Source organism: Megalops cyprinoides, chromosome 2, assembly GCF_013368585.1.
Source record: "Megalops cyprinoides isolate fMegCyp1 chromosome 2, fMegCyp1.pri, whole genome shotgun sequence".
Classification (NCBI taxonomy): domain Eukaryota; kingdom Metazoa; phylum Chordata; class Actinopteri; order Elopiformes; family Megalopidae; genus Megalops; species Megalops cyprinoides.
The window spans coordinates 45,201,636-45,224,867 of record NC_050584.1 but is presented as its reverse complement, the minus strand read 5'-3'; the positions used below and the strand labels follow the sequence as shown (position 1 = coordinate 45,224,867).

Here is a 23,232-nt window from a genome sequence, read left to right as displayed (position 1 = left end):
CATATTCCTTTAACTAGTCGTCATGACCTCTTCTTCAACATTGAACATTTGCACTCGTAATCTTATGTAGGATAACTTGCGGGTATGTTTTTTATTATTTAACAGAATATTCCCTTTCATAGAGCAATGTCCCACATCTTATCGCTGTTTTTCAGAACGGTAATAATGTTTTATTCGGGTTATGGTTAGCAGAATAACGGACTAACATGACGGATGCTATAGTTCGAATGTTCGAATATCCCGGTTATGTGAATTTTCAACTTAGTTAAACCAGAGCCGCCTAAAATCTTATGGAAAAAACGAATCGCACTACACGGAACACAAGATTTGTCGTTTCAGAATCACGGGGGTTGTTATTGAAGACGAACAGTAATAGACCCGCCTCTGGAACCAATCAGAAACCAGAACGGAGGTTGGTGTTCACACTGGCCAGTACCATCGGACTTGGATGAAGGAGGAGGAGTTTGAGGAGTTACGTAGCCAGAAAAAGGAAGTGTTGAAGAAGGAGGAAAGGGGAGAAAGGTGAATCTTTAATTAGTTAACAAAAACATTGATATGAGGAAGGATGCGTCTGCATGGGTAGGCGACACATGCTATAATCTAGCTATGCCACTGTGATTGACCTGAATGTGCCTTTACTAATGGTACTTACAATTAATATTATATTAGCTAGCAAACATTAGGTAGCTAGACCAGCTATCGTTAGCTATCTAGCTGGCTGCAATTTGAGGTCGAGTGTGCAATATCGGTTTAATGAAATTCTTGCGATACATAGGCTGTCTACTCGCTGGCAACCTACTGTGTTGGTAGCTGTCTAAATTAGCAAGCTTGAGAAAACTGTAAGATATACGATTATATATTATATTATTATATATATTTAGCTAACGTTCATTAGCCTGTCACATCGAGCTGACCGTAAAGCGTGCCACTCCAGGCCGATAGAAGTTACTAGTGGAGACTGCACTGTAGCAATATACATTATTGTAATGTAACTCAGATTTTAGCTAGCTAATTATCGCCAGGATGCCGTGAGTGACTAAATTAGTGAAGACATGGCTAGACGCTGAATTCGTACTATAACTCGCAAGTATCAAGGAGTATTTTATGGTATAAAGTTTTACTGTCATATTCGGTATAAAGGGGACCATTTCTGACAGCGCTCAGTACAGATAGGCATAGATAGCAGACCAGCTAGACTAGATATCAGTCGAAATTGGCTTGCTGAATGATATCTGAACAAGCGATACTTTTATTTGATGCTGTTTTGGGTTGGTGTTGGCAAGGTGCCTTTTCCGAGTGTGTATCAGAACAAAATGTGTGTCGGTATAAAATTAACTCTGTTTTTCACCCTCAGCTGAGGCCAGAGCTGGGATGTTTCCTGAAGCCCTGCTTGGGAGTGGTTGCCCTCTCTTCTCCCCTTTGTGATCCAGTGTAGAGAGAGGGAGAGAGTCTTCAGCATACTGGCTTCGTTGTTCTAGTGGCTCAGCTCATCCCTTTTCAGCTGGTGAAGTCCGCTCTCTTGTCAGCATGGAGATTGTTGTGGCCAAAGTGCTTTGCCTGCTGGGAGTTTTTGTTCTCATGCTGGCTGGTATCCTCGTCCCAGTGCGGGTCATGCAGGTGGACTATGAGAAAGCCCAAAGATACCGGAAGATTCTAGCCCTCTCCAATTCTTTTGGTGGGGGCGTCTTTCTTGCCACATGCTTCAATGCTCTTCTGCCTGCTGTAAGAGATAAGGTATGTTGTAGAGAGAGAGTCAGCACTATTGTTTTTACTTTAGTGGTACTATTTGGTAGCACTGGAAAAGCCAAGATTGTTTTGTTGCGTAAATTACACATTAATATATCCCATGAAGATCAGTGGTTAAGGAGTTTGCATTTGCTTTCGTTTTAGCTAAGTTTGCAGGCTGAGCTCTATGCCCTGGGTTGAGACCACAGCAATGGGATAAATTGGCTTCATTCCGCTGTGTATAGGGGTGGTATGTCTGTTGTGTCTGAAGGGGTTGCTCATCTCGCTGCTTTCAGGCAACTTGTGATGCATCATTTGCAGATTGCTTGGGTAATGTCAGTGATGCCATGTCCATCCTCCAGTTTGCATTTAGCTCACTCTAGCATGATAAAGAAATAGTGTGAAAATAGTCACATTTGGTGTGTGAATGTATGAGGGGATTGCATCATGTGTGTGTGCGTACAGTAGTTGTCACAGTGAGATAAGCATAATATTTCCAATTGCCAATTCCAAAAAAGGGCTGCATAAAGGGGGAAAAAGCATTTAAAAGATCTGAATGTACATAAAGGTCCGGGATGTGTATTGTGTCCCTGTGCTTTCTCACAGGTGGAGGATGTCCTGAAGCTAGTGAAGATTCAGACAAACTACCCTCTGGCAGAGACTATGATGATGCTGGGGTTTTTTCTGACAGTATTTGTGGAGCAGGCAGTGCTGACTTTCCGCAAAGAGAAGCCATCCTTTATCGACCTGGAGACCTTCAATGCAGGGGGCTCAGAAGCTGGGAGCGACTCTGAGTATGACACTCCTTTCATTGCACCCCCCCGGGGTTCGGCCGGAGGGCACCACCACTCCCATCATCATGGGCACCTCAGCCCCTCCGATTTGGCACGGGCGGGACCGTTGCGTCTTGCCAGCTTGGTCCTGGCCCTGTCTGCCCACTCTGTTTTTGAGGGGCTGGCTCTGGGGCTGCAGGAGGATGGGGCTAAACTGGGAAGCCTCTTTATTGGGGTGGCAATCCACGAAACCCTGGCAGCTGTGGCATTAGGGATCAATGTGGCCAAAGCTAGCTTGCCTATGCGGGATGCCAGCAAGCTGGGCATCACTGTGAGCCTCATGATCCCTCTGGGTATTGGACTGGGAATGGGCATTGAGAGTGCCCAAAACCTGGCCGGCAGTATCATCTCTGTGGTGCTCCAAGGATTAGCTGCAGGCACATTCCTCTTTGTCACTTTCTTTGAAATCCTGTCTCGTGAGCTTGAGGACAAGCATGACCGGCTGCTCAAGGTGCTGTTCCTCATCTTAGGGTATGGTGTGCTAGCCGGCCTCGTTTTCATTAAGTGGTGAAGGTCAGGGGGAAAGATCAGAAAAGGATATGATATCCCTAAATTTACTAACATAATTGTCAATACAGATAACCACAGTGCACCAACATGGCTGTGAGTACACCAGCATTACCAAAGGCCAAGTTTGAAACCCTTCTCTCAGTGGATCTTGTCTCCCTGTCAGTTGCTAGTGAAGATACTGCAGACCCTTTTGGATGTGTGGATCTACTGAATTAAGGACTCACCCCTTGATGCTACCTTTTTGCGCTCATCAGTTATATGGTGAAGAGCCATAGAAATTATTCTGTTAGCTTAACACCGCATGATATTTTAATACAGAATAAGGTTGATGAGTAAGGGTATTCCATGTTTGTTGAGGAAGGGGGGGCATGAAGGCATTACTGAAGACTGAATTGCTCATAACCTTTTCTTGTAAAAATAATTTGTATATATTTAAATCAAGTGTCAAGGTCATCAGTAGAGGTCCGTTGTAGATGGTTTCTGTATTATTTAATTACTTGTGGTGGTAGCTTGAAAAGAAAATTGTAAACTGCTGTATTCATTTGGAAAATGCAGAGAAGTATATCAAGGAGAATAATGAAAATTATATACACATCTGTACTGTAAATATTTGTATGTGTTATGTATTACAAAGGTAACCTTACTGTTCTGTACCTGACTTGCTGCTGTGAGATGAGATGGAGCAAGTATCTCTTTTGACTCTCTGTTGATATGAAAATATTCTCCCCTCCTTCATTAGCATTCACGCAAAAATGTTTTAAGCACCTGTGTTACTGTCATTGAGATTCCTTGAATTGGAGACATTTTGCCTTGCTGAATGTAAAACTCTGTATTTATTTTTTATTTTTAGAAAGAGCAGAGTCATGTAAAATTAATTGTATGCACATCTATGATCTGACTGTTTGAGTAATGACTCTGAGCCCAGGGTAGGCCTGAAATGCTACATTTTTTTGTACAAATATTCCCCAGAAATACAGGTTTCACGCCACATTCCAAAGTCAGTCAGCTACTTTCTGGCCTACAAAAGAAAATGAAAACTTGGTGGAAGAAGAATCAGGTGTGTTTGTATTTATTTATGTTTACAGAAAAGTGTAAGCTGTTTTATTTTGATAATTGTGATTGAGTGTTATTTATTCTTTGATGTTGTGTCCACATCATTATGGTGTTTGTTACTGTGGTCTTCAGTGGTGTAAATCTAATGACTAGGAGTAGGTGTTTGTGATTGTTTTACAAAACCAGGGGTCATATTTCTGTTAATGGACATATTGTAGTAGATATCAAGGCTTCAACAGAGGCTTGTTCCATTGGTAGCCTTTACTGGCAGTATAATATAAAATCGATATTTGGAAAAGGGAGTCTAGTGAAATGTCAATAGCAATGTGGCCATTTGTTATTTTTGTACACTTACATATGTATAATTGCAGCCATTTTAATTATCACTTTGTCAGAAATTTAGCATTGCATTAGCATTTTGTTGCCATTTTTATTGTTTTTTATTCTTGGGAGAGGCACAGTTGACATGCACCAACGTAAGGTGGAATTTCGGAAGCTTTTGTCATTTTTTTTCTTCCGCATTAATAAGCTCTTTCACCTAAAATTATAATATGTGCCAGATTCAGGTAAAGCACATACTTAACAATGTCTGCTGTAATATTATAGAAGCTTACATGAAAAAGTGAGGGGTTAAAGACTTGATGGTTCTACATGTATATTTTTTTATATAAAAAAGTAACTTTTTTTGATTACGCAGGACAGACATTTGAATAAAACTAGAAATGTATTTAATACACTGGGTTTTTATCTGTTTTGTGTAATAAAATAGCCAAAATTGTCACAATGAAATTTTGGAGAAGTACAAAATTGCTATGGAAATAAAATGTACTAAAACATGACAAATAAAAGGATGGCTTATAAAATCAATTTCAATTCAATTCTATTCAATCAATTTAATAGTTTTATTTAATTGTGAAACTTTTGTAAGACTTTTGTCGACTTTACTGGTCTGAACAAGTATTCACCTTAACCTTAACCTTAGATCAGATTAGTTACGTCTCGCTACACCGACCTCGCTACACCGTGCTCAGCTTCAGCACTATCTACATTGTATGACCTGTACACATCCTGCCCTTGTGCCTGTTTGCCCACTATATGCACTTTTGTACGTCGCTTTGGATAAAAGCGTCTGCTAAATGAATAAATGTAAACTTAAATGTATTCAGCCTCTTGGTATTGCTCCAGTACCAAGAGGTTGAATGCATTTCCACTGGAAAATCTTTTTAACAGGTAACTGCTACACTTACGGTCTCCTGTCATGCTAGATCCGGTTAGAACAGATCCTGGAGAGATTGACAGTCAAAAAAAGAGATTATGCACTTCATCCTGGGAAAAGCATGACACAGAGAAAGACATTATACAGCCATTTGTTTGCAATAAAGTGCTGAGAAGATCTAATGTCAACCTGTTTTACATTAATGGTTCTGAAAGTAGCTCTGTGTATAGTAGCAGATTTGCAGAAGATAAAATCCAACAAGATGGTTGTGAGCTATTGTCAGTAATCCCAAGTAGGTGACAAAGTTTTTTTCCAACTGTCAAATATCACAGAAAAAGATCACAATGATTGAGTTGAGCAATAGCACTAATGGTCTGTCATAATCCCTTAAAAGTTGGTCCTGACCATGTTATTTTATCCACCTGCATGTCAATCATCATCACTGGGGTTGCTCTCCAAATAGTCAAGCCATATACTGTCATTTGTTTTTGTATTTCTCTCATGACTGTTACTTTTAATTTATACCAACAGTAACAAGCCATACTGAAGTTATGGTGACAGGAAAATACATAACTTACTGTCATTTAACTGTTTATAAGTAACATTAACATATTGGTTTGGTTGCTATAGCAACTGTGATTGTTAACATTATTACTTGTTATCATAATTATTGGGATTATCATCATATTAGCATGATTGCTTACATTATTAGCACAAATCTGTAGGCTTTTGATTAATATTTTTGTATGAACATTGAGGCATTTGATTTTACTTGGTTTCTGGTTATTTCTGCTTACAACAACAACAACAATATTAGAAGTAGTAATACCTGACTTTGACTTCTATGATGATGATGATTATTATTATTATTATTGTTATTATTTTTTTTTAATTTTTAATTTTTTATTATTATTCAGGTACTAGGTGCCAACAAATAGGCTACACTTTAATGCAATTTTAAAGTTCCCTCCATAAATGTACACACATAGATTGATTAGCAGCATGAGGACAGGACAGAAGGAAAGAAGCTGTGCCAATGGGCATAATAAATAGGCAATTGTGCCAGCAGCCACGATAAATCAATGGACACCAATCCAGGGCAGGGGTTTTATTTCTTATCCGCTTTTCCTATAAGCTGTCCAAGAATCACTCAATTAATCAGGGAAGATTATGAATCAGCTTTGACGTCTTCCCATCAGTGGTACAATAGTATTGTTTGCTCTTTACTCCCTGATCCTGTAAAAGACCAAGGGCCCTCAATGAGATTTGAGAATCACCAGTCACGTCACACTGTGTAATGCTGGTGCTTTGATTTTTATAAAGTTTCCTTCACCCAGCTTACGATGAGACTAAACAGCTGTCTAATTATGAGAAAATGGCAAAAATTTCTCATTGTTTGTAACATGGCAATGAAGAAGTTGATGATTCTGGGGTTTTTTTGTCTTCTGTTGTTATAGTTCCCACAGAGAGTCAACTGGCCCATAATATCTATTGTGTCAAAAAAGTGTCACTCCTGGTTATTGTCAGGGTATTGCAGCTGCATTCAAAGAAATAGAGAAATAGTTCATTTCTAAAATGAATTAAATATTGAAACCATTACTACAGGCATTAGCTAGGTAAGCTATAGTAATATCACACATACACATGCATGTTGTTAAGGTTGGTAAGATGAACACTGCTAATTTGTTCCACACCTGTAAGAGTGTAATTTCAAATCATTAATCACTGTAATAAACCACTGCATAGTATTATTCCCAGAGAAACTTAACCTTGGCTAAAAGCTGTCGTAGGGTTTAATAATCATCAAGACAGGGTGGGTTATGCCAGATTCAGTGGAAATGTGCCTATCCTCCAGACCGTGTCTCTGCTGTGATGTACTGTGGGATGTAGAGTGTGAAAAATAGCTGATGACTATCGTATTGGAAGATTCAGCACTCCTGCTGGAGCATCAAGGGTGTTGTAGAGAGGTGAGTTTAGTATCAGAATATTGTAAATATCGGAATATAATATTGAAATTAATATCTTAGTGTTACAACATACAAGTGCTGATTATAAGTATCAAATAAGTAAATTCAGTAAAACAATAGTATTACACTGAACTACATAAGAATACTATGATAATACAAAGAATACATTTTAAACTCATTTTCAATGTAACAAATACATTTTGAATTATAATTACTGAAAGCTAACAATATTTGCTGTCAGCAGGAGAAGTACAGTGTTGAAGAAGCAGTAAACTGTGTTTCAGGTGCCGTTTCTGTCCTTCTAGAAGGCACAGCAGATTCAAGCAGATTCATTCTCAATGTATAATGTCACAAAAGGTCATGCACATTGTTGTGTCGAAAAGGCCCTCGTGAGGTGTTTTACTCTCATCACACGGATGTCTCACAACAGAGGGGTTGCATCAGTTCAGCCCCTTCGCTACCTTCAAGCACTCGACACACATGAATTTTTCCCGTACTGTCTGGTTGAGACTGACCTTTTTTTAACATCATTGGAATCAGATGGCAAGGCGATAAACACAGTTTGCTGTGCACACTTCCTGCCATTGCCCCACTCTCCCCCTTTTCTGGAGATTAGACTAGATTCTAAAAGCAAGGATTAGGATTTGATTGGATTGAAGCCCCATCCAAGGTGCCATTTTCATTACTCTGAAATCTGGCCACAACATGAAATGCCTGCACTGAGATGATATTCGAATGGTCACTCAATAATCACTCAATGGTTTCTTCCCAATAAAAATTCTTATTGCAACATTTATAAGATGCCAAGCATTTAGCGTTATCGGGTGTTATCATTTAGTGTTATCGGGTCTTTAGGTTATCACCCAAATGAAGATCTCTCCATTATAAATGTGCCCTGCTGCAAAGATGGTGATGATAATGATGATGATGATGAGGAGTGTGTGTGTGTGTGTATTTGTGTGTCTGTTGACAGGGGTGTAGTCAGTGAGGCAATGTTCCATCCATGGTGCAAACTATCTTCCTTGACTACTCACTTGCCCTTTATAGGATGACAGAAAAACAGGTTTTTTTATCAAGCTGACATTGACAAATCGAAGAGGGTTCATTGTTAGATTAATGCTATAGGGTTTGGGGTAAAATGATAAGTCAAGTGCAAGAATTCAAGGGCACATCATATTATTCTCAAAAAACATTCCTTATTTTTCTTGAGTTATTGCTTATTATGTATACATACTGGAACTTGATAAAATGCATCTTCTAGAAAAGGTTGTCAAGAATTGGAAATTCATCTCCAGTGAATGACTGAGTGCTTGATATGAGTGCAGTGTGTATGAAGCACACACCAGTCAAAGATTTGCCAGATAAAGATTTAGTAGTGTCTGGTGCATCCAGCTTTTACTGAGTTTTATTTTGTCATAGAACCGCTGTCCATTAATATTCAGTTTCACATGCAGCACGCAATCCTAATTATTTTTAATCAACTTTTCCAGGGTCATTCAGTTTTTCAAAAAGGAGGTAGTTCTAGAGGTAATATCTGTGTTTTGGCTTATTTGTGGGGTGGCAGTATAGCATAGTGGTAAAGAGCAGGGTTCATAACTGAAAGATTGCTGGTTCGATTCCCCACTTGAGCACTTCTGCTGTACCCTTGGTATTTAACCCAGAAATGCCTCAGTAAATATCCAGATGAATAAATGGATAACATGTAAAAATTGTAACCTATGTAAATTGCCCTGGATGAGAGTGTCTGCTAAATCCCAACAACGTATTGCATAAGGGTTTTCTTATTCACACATATGTATATGTGTGTGTCTGTTATATATTATATATGTGTGTATTAACAGCACATGCACGGTTCTATACAATTAAATAATCATCCAGTCTTTTTTTTGCCATTTTTTTAGTTTATGACAACAACCAATTTCTGTTATTGTATTGTGTCCAATAAGAAAATATATTTCATGTATGTAATTAAAATTCATTTTCATTACAAAATGTTTCACTTGAAATACAATTAAAGCCATTACACCAACAAGATAAAGCTTTAAAAAATGGATGACTTCAACAAAATCTAAAAACTACAAAATCTATAAAAAACAGTTAAGAAATGCATTGTTGGTGAATGATGAATGAAATTTCGCTGCTTTTATGGTGATGAATTAGCTTACAAACAAAAGTATGACATGAGTAGATAGAGCAGTAGCTACGACATGGGCAATCAGGCGAAAATCCTTTAAGCCATGACGTGAGACCAGTCAAGGAGCATGCCCCTCTTCTCAAAATAGTAAGTGCACTCAAAGTTCCCAGTGGAACTAATGCTGTTCAAAAGCAAGCATAGAAATAAGTAGAAGAAATGGAACTTTATGCTGTCATTGATGAGGCTACCGTGACAGCAGTGATGGGTGAAGGGACAGTACCTCCTCACAAAATGCCAGCGTCCTCCCTGCCCTCTCTTACACGCCACTGACACGACACACAAAGCCGTGACACAGGAACACATTCCCTCTCCTCACAGGACAACATAGCAGACAACCTTACACAGCTATCAGTGAACCAACGTAGGCTACGATTTATTTCAGTATGAGAAATAAGCCTGTACAAATTGTGAGCACATCTGTTGGGTTACCTGTCTGAGACAGTCTGCCCAAAACAACAACAAAGTTAAGGTCCAAATCCCAACCGATGGCTTCGAGCCACCAACAACAGAGAAGTGTTAGATTTTATTATGTGCCTGTAATCCTCTTAGCCTCGCTAAGTCTCGCTGACTATGTTCCTTGGGGGGGGCCTTGGCTTGTATGCATCCTTGATGGCTAAAGCCTTTGTTAAAGGTTAACAGAAACTGGCCGGTTCATCACTTCTTGCCCTGGAAGATTTCAGAATGGACGAGTTACTGATTCCCGCAGAAGGCGAGGAATCAGCTTCAAACAGCACTTCCTTTTCTCCAAAAGACCCCGGGAAAAGCATCCTGGAATATTTGAAAGATTTGCTACACGGCAGATTCCCTGGAAACTTCAAGCAATGGGTGAAGGAGTATTGCAAACGTAATGGCTTGTTGACGCTCTCTGTCTTCGCAGTAGTGACTGGCTGTGTATTAGGATTCATGTTAAGGAATCAAAACCTCTCTACCCAGGTATGTATAATTTTATTATGGTTATATTAAGAGGCTATTGTGAAAAGTAAAAGATAAGTAAATGAAAATATTAAATGAAAAAAAAGTCCCAGCAACCATTTCACATTGGAACGTGTGGTACTGTACACTATAATTATATACATTTTTGTGAAGCTATCTGTTGATCAGACCTGTGCAGTAATTCCAGGTTTTGCTGGACAGAAGTTGAGTCATATCATTTATCAGTCATATCATTGAATCATATCAGTAAAAGTTTACTGACAATTTCTCTGAATTTTCTGGTTTGATATCATGGATAGACAAACAACACACCCTCAGTAAATGTTGCCTCAATATGCAGTTAACGGGGTGAAAGTATGTTCTATTCTCTGTTAGTTTCTGAGCAGACTGTGCAAAACTCTTTGATCAAGCTGACTGCACTGTGGTGCATTGGAACAATCCCCTCCATTGACTGAATGGGCTGTTAGTCAAAGAACAGCATTAGTGCACATGTGTCGGGTGACTGGCCAGTGAAGGCAGACCTCTGCATTCACTGGCCAAAATAAGCAAAATTATATTCCAAACTGTTTTTCTTTTTTTCAATCTGTAGGTTTGAAAAACGTAAGATATTCAGTTTCAGTAGTGCCTGGCTTCTTGCTACATAAGAAATGTAAAATGATGAAGAATACAAATGCAGATGCATTATTTCTCCCAAAGCTGTGTCAATGAACAATTCATTCAGTGTGCGACAGGAAAAAGGGCTAAAATACAGGAAGTACCTTAGGTCAATCCAAGCTCAGTCTCTTACTTACTGTCTGTCAGGCCAGGCTAATTAATCCCAAACTGAGTCTAGGTCCTGCTCAAGGCAAAATTTACTGTAGTAGTAACACTTATAATCAGTAGCTACATCATTTCAGAGGAAACCAACAATCCAGTAATCAAATGATACAAATACTGTCACAGAGCATAGAGATAAATGATTATGACTTAGATAATGGCTGTTTAATGTTCCACTTCTGGGATGCCTGTCCTGAATATGATAGTAAAATATCTTAGACAATATGTGTGAATGCTCTTAAACTAATGAACATACTAGTTTTTAAATTGATTTTGATCAAAGAAATGGCTTTCCAGCAGCTGAAAAAGTGTGTTCCTTTTTGTTTTTTAGGCAAAAATCTATTTCTCTTTCCCTGGAGAACTCCTCATGAGAATATTAAAAATGCTCATCCTTCCTCTAATCACATCAAGGTAAAGATCTCAGTGTCAAACCTCTACTAGTAACATGAATGGATTTTTATGAGTCCTTGTAACACTAACATTTAATAAGCTACACACATTTTATGAACTCAGAACCAAGGGCAGTTGGTGTTCTGTACATGTGACTGGATGGTCTGGGTTTAATTTTTGAAACGTCCCTGCGGCTGTCATGTGCTTCACTATTTCCTTCAGCATTTAAATGATCATGAGCCATATATTTGTATTTATTCATATTAAATCATATTTTATACTTTCCTAAATTTCTTTCATTGCAAAAAGTTCTTTTAACAAGAACTACATGACAAACCTTAAGACTGCAAATAGTTTTACATATTCAAAATTCTTCACGCTTCATTTTGCATCAGAGGGTAACACGGAAAAAGCTCATCAGGTGTCCCTTAACTCTGTGTATGGTATAATGGTGAAAAGAAATGAAAGCGAAAGCTACAGTATGGATGGCACTAACACCTTGCCATGTGTGCAGTTTGATGTCAGGTCTTTCATCAATGGACTCAAAGGCCTGTGGCCGCATGGGCCTGCTCACGGTCACATACTACTTGTGGACCACCTTCATCGCGGTTGTCGTGGGCATCATTCTGGTCATCATCATTCACCCTGGCACGGGAACAGAGATGGAGGGCACACGGCTCGGGGGAGGACCTGTCATGACCTCTGCCGATGCTCTGCTAGATCTCATCAGGTAATTCACACCGTGAGTTAACAGCAAAAGGCACGTCGACTTTCATCAACTTGATAAAAATTGTAAGTGGCAATGGGAGATATGAATGGAGATCGGGCATTGAGTTATGCTCTTTTTAAGCTCTGGCTGCCTCAGTACAAGAAAGGATGCAGGAGACAGAAATCAGCAGGTTTTATTCATGTTTCAGAAAGCAACTAGTCTATTCCTGAAGCACCAGGTGACATAGTGTCCTGTCCAAAAAAAAAAATGATTTCAATGAAAAAATTATGAACTGAAACACAGCCTTTGACAAATCAAGTTGCTGATGCCTGCTTTAGATAAAGGTTATACCTCTAAGAAATTAAAATTAATGAAATAGGTTAGCTTGTGAAAACAGTCTTATTGCTTCAGCTAACATGGTTCATTAAACAATCCAGGTTACAGTCACTCCCATACTCAGTCAAACAGTAAGTGGCTGAAATGGCTGACATAAAACAGGCGGGCCAGTGCGATGAACATGGCCCACCTGTGGGTGCCCTGGGCATCTCCTTTATCTCTGCATAACCTGTTAATCTCTCCTCTGATTGTTGGTCATGTTAAACAACTGCACATTTGGTGAGGGCACTAAAATGCACATGATGGAAAAACAGCCAAAAAAAAAAACAACTCTGGAAAAGAAACAGTTCCATGGAGGCAGCTTTATTTTAACCAGAAATACAGGAAACGGAAGTCTAGGAAAGTAGCGCGGCGTGCACCGCTCATCTCTTCCAAGAACCCTTGACTCCAGGTTAGAGACGCTTTGCGTAGAGGCTACGTCCAGATCTTTGGAATTTCAGCGCCCCTGCCATACAATCCTATTAAAGAACTGGGGGATTAGGGTATTTTTAGTAATCCGTCCAAAAGGATCATTACGGGACAGCTAAGTAAGAGGTCCCAGAGATACGTTTGATCTGTCCGACAGAGTTACCCGGCTCCTCTGGCGGAACGGCGCGCTGTGACTCGGTGTGAAAAACGTGACTTGGAAGTTCTGTTCACTTCTGGATGCCCAGATAGCACTGACTCCTGTTCAAAAGACTCTGGCTTTCTTGGCCTACATGCGTGACTTTGCATGGGTTCTAAGGCCTTCAGTCACCTATATTGTACAGAACTTTGCATGTGAGGTTTCTGCCATTTCCTCTGAGTTGTAAAATACCCGTTCTTCCATTTCATATGGAGATATGGTGAAATTTTCTCAGGTTTATTGTTTAAACTGTTAAAATGTCTTGGATTTAATAAATGTAAGATGAACCCATAGAGCTGATAAAGCAACAATGCCCTTGTAAATGTTCACATTGTTGGCAATAAAGCACCCCGCTGATGACACAGTATGTCAGTTGATTAAATATAAAATAAAACATACATCACTAAATAGACTGTTCTTTTAGACATGGCCAGACATAAACATTCAGATGTGTAGGGGCTGAGATTTAAAAAGGGCATGTTGATTTAGTAGGAAAAGGCACTTTGACTTTAGGACCAAAACGGCAGGGGCTCGAGCCATACCCCGCCCCCCCCCCCCCCCGATCCCCCTGTGCAGGCATCTGCTTTTTCATATGGGGCATTCAGATCACTTTCATCTATTTATGGTGATATTTATGACAACTGATATCATGCCAAGGCTTATACTTATGAAACATAAGAGCATTTTACCATGTTTTTCATTAATATCATTAACAAGAAAAACTCAGAAAAGGAATATTTGTAATATTTAAGCATGAAATTTTAATATGCATATTTCCGTGATGCTTTCAGCATAATTCACCTTGTACTACTTTGTCTCTGTAGGAACATGGTACCAGCTAATCTGGTTGAAGCAACATTTCAGCAGGTAAGATAACTCTAGGACTAATATGGATATTCACAATTCTCATTCCCTTTTAGAATTAATTAATATTTCAAATGTATACTTCCCTCCACGATAAAACTGTTGTTTACTAACTGTGAATATGGTGAAATAAAATGTTCTTTGACACACTCTTGCCTGTTGAACATGTTAATTCCAGTATAGTACAGATTTGGTGCCTGTACTCAAAACCACCCCAAAGACTGCGGAGCCCAGCTATGTGTACATCATGCCGGATGACATCAACCCCAAAGTGGGTCGGCCCGTGTTTCTGGAACTTACCCCTCCACCAGAGATCCATTACAAGAGCGTCCCAGGCAGCAGCAAGCAGATGAATGTGTTGGGCATCGTCATATTCTCCGCTACCATGGGTAAGCACATTCCTACATGGACCAGTGGACTGTATTATTGGACATGGTGGTAAAATATATGCTCAATATATTTTGCTCATGGGGTGGGACAGTGGTAAGGAGCAGGACTCATAATCAAAAGGTTGCCCGTATGAGTCCATGATAGGGTACTGCCGCTGTACCCTTGGGCGAGGTATCCACAATTGCCTCAGTAAATATCCAGCTGTATAAATGGATAACATGTGACAATTGTAGCATATGTAAGTTGCTCTGAATAAGAGAACCTTTTAAATGACAACATTGTAATGTTATGAAGACAACAGTGTTACTTTTTGCACGCTATGCATGTTTTCTGAAATGAAATCCGTATCTTTCCTTGGCTACTAGGCCTACTGTTGGGGAAGATGGGCGAGAGAGGTGCCCCGCTGGTCAATGTGTGTCAGTGTATCAATGAATGTGTGATGAAGATCATTAATGCTGCAGTATGGTGAGTTCAAAACAAAGTATTTGTATATATGATGCTTTCTAATATACTTGTACTGAATTACTTGAAAATTTTAATTATAGTAGTCCATACTAGTAGCACAGTGTATAATTGCTTAAATCAGCTACTGTCAAATTGTGGTCTGTAGATCACTTTTGGCCAGAAAAAGTCAAGTGATCATTAAAAATTGTACAGTATTAAAGACATCTTGAATGAGATGTCTTTACAGGAACTGTTCAGGGGCTGTGACTGCTTTTATGGCTGTTTAGTCATACAGTGGTAAAACAAGATGCTGCTGTTGCTTTAAGGGAGCTGCTCACTCATATATAAGTTAAGGACACAACAGGTTCTAGGGCTGCTTCCTCCTCTCACAGTCGAAAATGAAATTTTAATTATTAAACTTGACAACACATGAGCATATCAATATAGCATATCATATAACCCAGATTAAAGCTAACCACATTTTATATTTGGCTTTGTCAAGGTGCATTTGTCTCAGGCACAGCCAAAGTTGTGTTGTGTTGCAATAACAATGGGAAAGACAAAATAATTTAAAAAAGTTTAGGGCAAAACACTTTGTAATAAGACTAAACCTGAGTCTTTTTTCCTTAGGGAAAAAACAGATGTAATATATGTCTTGTGTGGTAAAATATTAAACTCCAAAATGAGTTTATTTATTTTTCAGTATATCAAGGTTTGACAGCTGCTGTAAAACCAGTGTAGACTCAGTGTATAGTTCTTTTACATGAGAGATGATAGGACAATGGTAGGCATTCAAATTCAAGCCACATTGTCTGCCTTTATAAAGCAATGAGCAGTTGATGAAAAAGAAATGATTCCTTTGTTAAAACCGAATCAGATACAGACTGCTGAACATTTTAAAGGCTATAGGAGTGGAGACTGACCCGCGTACTCAGAGCCCTGTAAAAGTGACGTCAGCGAGAGAGAGAGGAACTGTTGAAGCCATCGGCCTCCGTGTCGCACTGTGGCTCGTGGCTGAGGATTAGAAGAGACGTAACCCCGCGCTCAAGATCATTTCTTTTGCTGTATTTATCTCCTGCTCCTACCTTGGTGGAATACGTTTAAGCAGGGCTGGCAAAGAGCTAGCAATGTCAGGCGAGGTCCTATCAGGACTACAAAGCCCATGTCTCCCGACTCCTGAAACAGAAAGGTGACTTCTTGCCAGAGCCAGAGGTCTGCTGCATGTGAGCAGTTTCTTCACAGTGGAAAGGCTTCCCCTGTGAGATGGTGGCTACTAACATGTACTAACTGCAATTAAATCCAACTGGTTGTTGTCATTGTGGTAAAAATGAAATTCCCACACTCATACTGCCTTTTTTCCCATGTGGCTGCAGGTATTTTCCCTTTGGCATCATATTCCTTGTGGCTGGAAAGATCCTAGACATGCAGGACCCATCCAGCCTTGGAAAGAAGCTGGGGATGTACACGGTGACAGTCCTGGCGGGGCTTTTTGTCCATGGCCTCATCCTGCTTCCCTTTTTCTACTTCCTTTTGACACGCAAGAACCCCTTCACCTACATCCGCGGCCTACTACAAGCACTAGTCATTGCTCTGGCCACCTCTTCCAGGTAAATTCCATTGTATCAAATTCAAGAGGATGGTTTGGGACAGGAGCTTAACATCAGCAGGACAGGTTTTACACACCGCATTGTCAAAATACTGGATAGAGGATTCTACTAACAGAGTGAGCAACTGTATAAGTTTGAAAGCATTATGAGGCAAGACATGAAGCAGGAAAATATGGACATAAAAAAAAATATGACAATGTATGCCATTAGAACTCTCCAATGGATGACTGTGTAATTGTCCTATAATAATAATAATAATCCTCTGCAGCTCTGCCACTCTGCCAATCACCATGAAGTGCTTGCTGGAGAACTGCCACGTGGACCGGCAGATCGCGCGTTTTGTGCTGCCTGTGGGTGCCACAATCAACATGGACGGCACTGCCCTTTACGAGGCTGTGGCTGCGATCTTCATTGCGCAGGTCAATGATTACGAGCTCGACTTCGGCCAGCTGGTCACCATCAGGTGAGCAATCTAAACCAAATGTTTGAGAGCAGGGAAAATATAGCGTCGACTGTCATTACAGCACTTTAACGGTTCAGTGGAACCTTACCCTAGACCTCTGGGTGTAGAAGTGGTATAGTCCTCAATTGTCATATTGCATGATTGCACAAGGTATCCCTTGGACTGTACTTAATGTGTAAACAATGTCCCCCAGTCTCCAGTTAGCTATTAGCCACACAGTGGGAACCATAATAATGGTGAATGCTTCACTACAGCTGCACAAGGAACAGTGATTACTCTGCAACAACAAACACTGCCAAAGGACAGCGTAATCTTCATCTCAGCACAACAAATGTGTCAATTCATCCTGCTCCTTTGTTTTCTCCAGCATAACAGCAACAGCTGCCAGTATTGGAGCAGCTGGTATCCCACAGGCTGGCCTTGTAACCATGGTGATTGTGCTGACGTCAGTGGGTTTGCCGCCAGATGACATCACGCTCATTGTGGCTATCGACTGGGTGCTGTAAGTTAGGCATGATCAACGGTCCTTCTCTGGGTTAAAAGAAGCTTTGTTCTGGGTTCCTCCAGCTTTAAAGATTAGTTCTGTGACAGTGGATAGCAGTACGATACCAAATTTATTCAAGCAAAGCCAAATGCATATGCACCAGCAGATGTAGCAGCTTGCATGTTGTAAAGAATCAAGAGCTAAGATATAATGGTCACTTTTTGTAGTTGGAAGCAATAAAAAGTAATTAAAAGTCAATGCCTCGAAAACTAAGGTTCGTCTCATCGCTCCCACCTGTTTTCCAGGGATCGATTCCGGACCATGATCAATGTGCTGGGAGACGCTCTAGCAGCTGGGATCATTGCTCATTTGTGTCGAAAAGACTTTCCTGCGTCTGACGACAAGGTACCCTTTCAAATCCCAAATAAAGCATCAAGACAGGGATGGACTGTTTTTGTCCACAAAGGCTGCCCTTACTAAATGTCTGAAATGTTTCCATGACCTCTTAATATGGTTTGTAACATGAGTAAAGCAGCAAGAGCAGCCACATCCTACAGATCCACCCTTTACCAGATAATTTGGATATGAACACAATTCCTTGAGCAAGCATCATTACTCTTAGTTAACCTAGGCCAACTATGACTACGCTGGGTAAAGGGACACATAGATCTGGAATACTTTCAGAGCTCTTGTTAAATTTTGGGTGTAGATCCATCCATGAATATTACTAGACATGCTTTTTGGACATTGAAACCTGATGTATGTGCAAAGGTTAATCACGAATTTGTGTGTGTTTCAGCCGGACATATCTTGTGGCATGCAGAACATGCAGAATATACCCATGACTGAGGTACCACTGTTGGCCAGCAAGGACAGTGTGTTTGAGGTGATTGGGGACACCGTGATCGAGAAACCTACAGTCTACTACAACCTCTGCCAAGTCTGACCCTGGCGGAGGGGTCAGGACGGAGCCAGACTCTTGGGAGTGCTGGATAATTCTTCAGCACTCTTCCACAATTGTGCCATCATGCCATGCTGAGTGGAAGTTGTCTTCACCTCTTGTATCCAGTCTTTCTGTGACTGCATATTCACCTCTAACTTTAACAATGGCTCAAGTAGAAATAACAGCAAAGTACAGAAAAGTTTCAGGAGCAGTCCCACAAATGATGCTTTGGGCTATGGCTAACCACTAAAGAGCACTGAGCAGCTCCTCCAAAAGTGACAGCAATACAGTCATACAACTACTAGATGGCACAGAGGCGGTAATTACAGGCTCCACCAAAAAATTGCAGCCCATGAACCATGAGGCTGGTCTTTTATTTCAGTATTTCTTGCACTAGAACTATCATTGCATATCTCCGTTTCAATTTTGCATATGCCATCTCATTGTCATGAGAATGACAGGCTCGGTCTTGTAGTGTTGGATTGCATTTTCCTTGCTCCTGGAGCTAGTGTTCATTTGTAAATACAGAGGAAAAAAAATGCATGCTGGCATGCATTTAGCACCACTTTGCTTTAAAGCTATAGCTTTGTGCGTTAATATTTTGGCTCATATTTTCAAGAGCATATTGTATGGTTTTGGCGACTTGCTTGCACATTTTTCCAAGTTGTGTGGGCTTTTTTTTTAAAAATCATGACCCGTGGCCTTACTGGAGACCAGTTGCCCAAAACACTCATTTTAGTCATGAAATATTCTGTGCTGCTTTGGAGCAGTTTGTGGAAAATGCAAATGGGAGGGTTGAAACTAATATGCAACCTGCTCATTTACACTGCAATTGAGTGCATTAAAATAAGTCAAGGGGAGTCAAGTTCAGATTTTTTACATTTGAAAAATAATTTTGGTGCTTGTTTACATCACTTGTAAATACATATTTTCTAATAAAATGCAAAAGTTTGCAATAAGGAACTTGTGTCTCATTTAAACCAGTGGAGGGAAAACATGAGCCAACACGAGACTGCTCCGGCCAACAGCGCATGAAGAAGCAGGTGTCTTTGGCGTTAGCAACAGATTTAGTCATAATATACACAGAGTAACAACAAGGACTTTGACATCATTAGATGGGGTCCCTAGGTTTTAAGTTTCTGGGCTTAACAGCTTAGTGTTCAAGGACACTAATGGCAAACTAGTGAGGCAGATTAAGATAGATATACCCATCAGGCACTCGTGAAAGGAGCTCAAAGTCAGCCGTTTGTGAAACATCTACAGAATGATGTGTGTTATGGCACAGACTAGATTTTCAAAGGACAAATTGGTCATGTAATCTTCATAGGGTAAACAAGGTGACTTCATACCCCTAAAAGCTGCACTGTAAATGTTGAGAAATCTAAACTGTAATAATCAACCAATTACTCTAAGAAATACACTGGCACAACCGAAGTTATTTATTCTTTAAAATAGAAATGTAGGTAAAGATCATCAGTAGTGTGCTCTAAGTAGATCTCCTGGACAGGCAATTACAGAGGTAGTTAAATCAATGAAAGAATGCATGGTTTGAATAGGTTCCTCAAATCAAGAATGAAGTCCTTGCAGTATTCCAGATTTCCACGTTGCAAGGAAGTCCACGAGAACAACCAGCTCCCTCTAGTGGATGAGGAAAGAATAAGCAAATGCCACATTTAAAGCACTGAAACGCATCCATTGAGGAGCAGGTACGCAGCAAATACTTGAAATAAAGCAGCCCAGGAAGAGCATGTGATTTGTTTGGGCTAATCAAGACAGCAATTCACGTTTTCCTATCATTGTAAGCAAACTAGGTAAAGGTGTATTACTTAGTTTGAGAATTATACAAAACCATACATGTTCTGTTTTGCAACGAAGACAGTTGGCTTCAAATGCCAGCCCTATTTCCCCAAAGCCTTAGTTGGAGCCTACCCTCTCCATATCGATGACAACACAGTGCTGCAGTGATGCAGACCATTTGGTCAGTAAGTTGTCAAGCAACTTTATATTTCTCAAATCAAAATGGCTGCAAATCCTAAAAGGCAGGTCTAACTGCTGTCATTTAAGGCTCAAAAGAAGGGTGCCTCTATCTGTTGGGAGAAAATTTCAACAAACATAGATTAATTCTTCTCAAAGTTTTAATTTAGCAACAACTGAACGATTTTCCATGGATTTTGATGCTTATACTCTTAATTTAGCAATGGCTACATTACAATACGATTCCTTCAGGATGTTAGCAACAAAAGAGCTTAAGGCAGAACTTCTACCTATATACAATTTTACTCAAATAATTAGTTATATTGGAACATTATATCAAGGTAAAAATGCTATTACATATTTTAAAAACAAGAGATCCACTTGCGTTCCAAATTTCTGCCCTTTCACTTACTAGAAACAAAAAAGGAACGTTAGTGGAAATGTGCTCACTGAAGCCTCAACTGTCCACCACTGATGAAAGATGTCATTTGTGTGCTGGGTTAGATGCCAAGGATATACCTAGACTCTGCCGAGCCATGTGCAGGAATCTAAAGAAGGTGTGGCTTAAAATAAATATGAATAAAAATATCATCTGCCCACCTTTTGCCTATGACTGCAATTAGCATTACTAAGCTAAAGACAGAGCTACTTTCAAATCACAACTTTTGTCCTCATCGATTGGCTGAGGGAGTTTTGCCAACCAGCAAGAGCTGCAATTCATAAAGGATCATTTAGTACTGAGCTCCAAGACCTTCAGAGTCTTTCAGAGTGGGAACGAATGGCATGCAACATTAGAGGAACACATTTTCCCTTTGAACCCATTTGAGGTAGGAATTACCATAAATTCTCATTTGTGATGGATCCCCTCCAGCTGAAGGCACACCAGCAAAATCGTGACAAGAGCCACTGAGTCTCTCCCTTAGTATTCCGATGCCAGCACCACTTACACCCCAGACGAAGACACCATAAAACGATCTTTATTTTACTTCAGCTTTGAAAAACAGTGTCTGACTTATCTAATTCCATGTTAGACAATACAGCTTTGAACAGAAATACCTCAAAATAAATATTTTTTTCAAAAAAGCAAATTAAAACCTAACCAATTAAAAAGTAAAACACGTTAACCTAAAATTTACAAAAATGTGTAACCATATACAATGTGAAAAATAAAGCCTTCCAAGGCTTATGCTGCTTCCAGCCAAAGCACGGTCAAGTTCCTGATCTTCCTCATGTAAATTAAGGCTACAACAAAGATGTTAATTATTAAATCCAGTTCTAAGAGATCTAAGACCTTGCTTGGAAAAAAAAATCTGAAATGACTGAAAAGGTGAGCAAGAACATATTTCATTAAGCTCCAAGAAAGCTTGAATGAAATGAAACCTTGCACCTGATTAAAGACAACAGAAAGGATTAGACTGCTTACTTTAAAGTTATAACTTCAACTTCACATTGGTGTGTCCTCCAAATGTCAGTAATGCAGTCTAAACAAAGATGAATGAAAAAACAATCTGAAATGGGACTGACTAAAGGCCTTCAGGACTGCATGCAAATTTGGGGTTTTTCTGTCACAGGAAGGGAGTGATCATATCCATATTTATAAACCTAAAGGATTTTCATAGCAGAGAAAAGTAAATCAGTCTGTATGTTTCTTACACTTCCTTTTAAGGATAATGTATATATACACATACATATAGTATAGTTTTATGGATAAGATGTCAGCTACAAGAAAACTACAATATATACATTTCTAAAGGTGACAGACTATGTACTAAGCGACCAACAATCAAGATGGTATTTGATTAAACTGGCCTAGTTAAGACTAGTGAAAACTGCCATCAAAATTACATCCAGATAATACAGGTTTTTAGAACAAAGTGCAGAAAAATGAAATTAGCCCATTTCCATAAATACTAACCTGAAGATATTTCCCTTCAAACACAATGGGCTGCTAAGGCAAAAAAAAAAAAAAACCCTTAAAAATGTTATTTGAAATCAATTTCTTACATCCATTAAAATGTTCCTTGTGATTTTAAACTGTACAATTCAAAAGAAAATCAGAACCCTACCTTTACGAAGTCTAAAACATCTGTAACCACCCATAAAAAGGACAATTCCTCACAGCTACATCTGCTTGTAAGAGGAAATGAGTATTGTTAACCTGTTAATTTCAGTAGAGTCAAGTCTAGTCTCCCCAAATTAAGACACATTCTAGCATGTTTTCATGCAACCCGCTTCATCAAAATTTGGAGATTTAGGGCAAGAGAGAAAAAAAATTAAATGATGTGATTTGGAACTGTCGAGTGTCAACACTTAAAGTAGGACAGATTTGTCTGACTCCAGGAATGACTAAATGCATGAGCGCACACTTCCAACATTTGGTCCTTCAGAAAATATCAAACAGTTTAACACCAATGCATCATTAAGCTCAAAACTACAGATTATATGTTATATAGCGGGCCAAAATCATTGGCGCTGTTCACATAGCAACCTGCTGACCCATAAAAGTAGCCAGACTGAATACCACTGAATGTCATTTTTCTGACAATTAATTCACTCTCACCTCAAAGAAAAACAAAAATAAAACCAAAAGAGCAAAGGAAGTCTTATGTACAAAATAAAACAAACATAAGTTCAGCAAAACAAAATCAAATTTAATTGTCATAATTGAAAAAGTAAAACAAATGAAACAAGAAAAAAATAACCAAAATATGTCACAA

The 23,232-nt window shown here is 39.5% G+C and overlaps 2 protein-coding genes across 6 annotated transcripts; both read left to right on the top strand.

Annotated features, from left to right (window-relative positions):
* Positions 1–457: 457 nt before the first annotated feature.
* LOC118772941 (zinc transporter ZIP3-like) lies at positions 458–4,079 on the top strand. Of its 2 annotated transcripts, none has more exons than XM_036521628.1 (3): positions 458–522; positions 1,355–1,734; positions 2,332–4,079. In XM_036521628.1, exons 2-3 carry the CDS (start codon positions 1,528–1,530, stop codon positions 3,067–3,069), a joined length of 945 nt encoding a protein of 314 aa, XP_036377521.1. In that variant the 5' UTR covers positions 458–522; positions 1,355–1,527; the 3' UTR covers positions 3,070–4,079. The 2 variants fall into 2 exon arrangements, with proteins under 2 accessions (XP_036377521.1, XP_036377520.1); XM_036521627.1 differs by having other exon boundaries at positions 502–579.
* A 6,100-nt stretch (positions 4,080–10,179) lies between these two features.
* Positions 10,180–18,544, top strand: LOC118772583 (excitatory amino acid transporter 5-like). 4 transcript variants are annotated; one of them, XM_036521044.1, is made up of 11 exons: positions 10,180–10,431; positions 11,579–11,658; positions 12,152–12,367; positions 14,171–14,213; positions 14,389–14,599; positions 14,966–15,065; positions 16,418–16,651; positions 16,920–17,114; positions 17,482–17,616; positions 17,904–17,988; positions 18,398–18,544. In XM_036521044.1, the coding sequence occupies exons 1-11, from the start codon at positions 10,180–10,182 to the stop codon at positions 18,542–18,544; spliced, it is 1,698 nt and encodes a 565-aa protein (XP_036376937.1). The 4 variants fall into 4 exon arrangements, with proteins under 4 accessions (XP_036376937.1, XP_036376936.1, XP_036376935.1 ...); XM_036521043.1 differs by having other exon boundaries at positions 17,904–18,003; XM_036521042.1 differs by having other exon boundaries at positions 17,904–18,048; positions 18,422–18,544.
* The last annotated feature ends 4,688 nt before the right edge of the window (positions 18,545–23,232 follow it).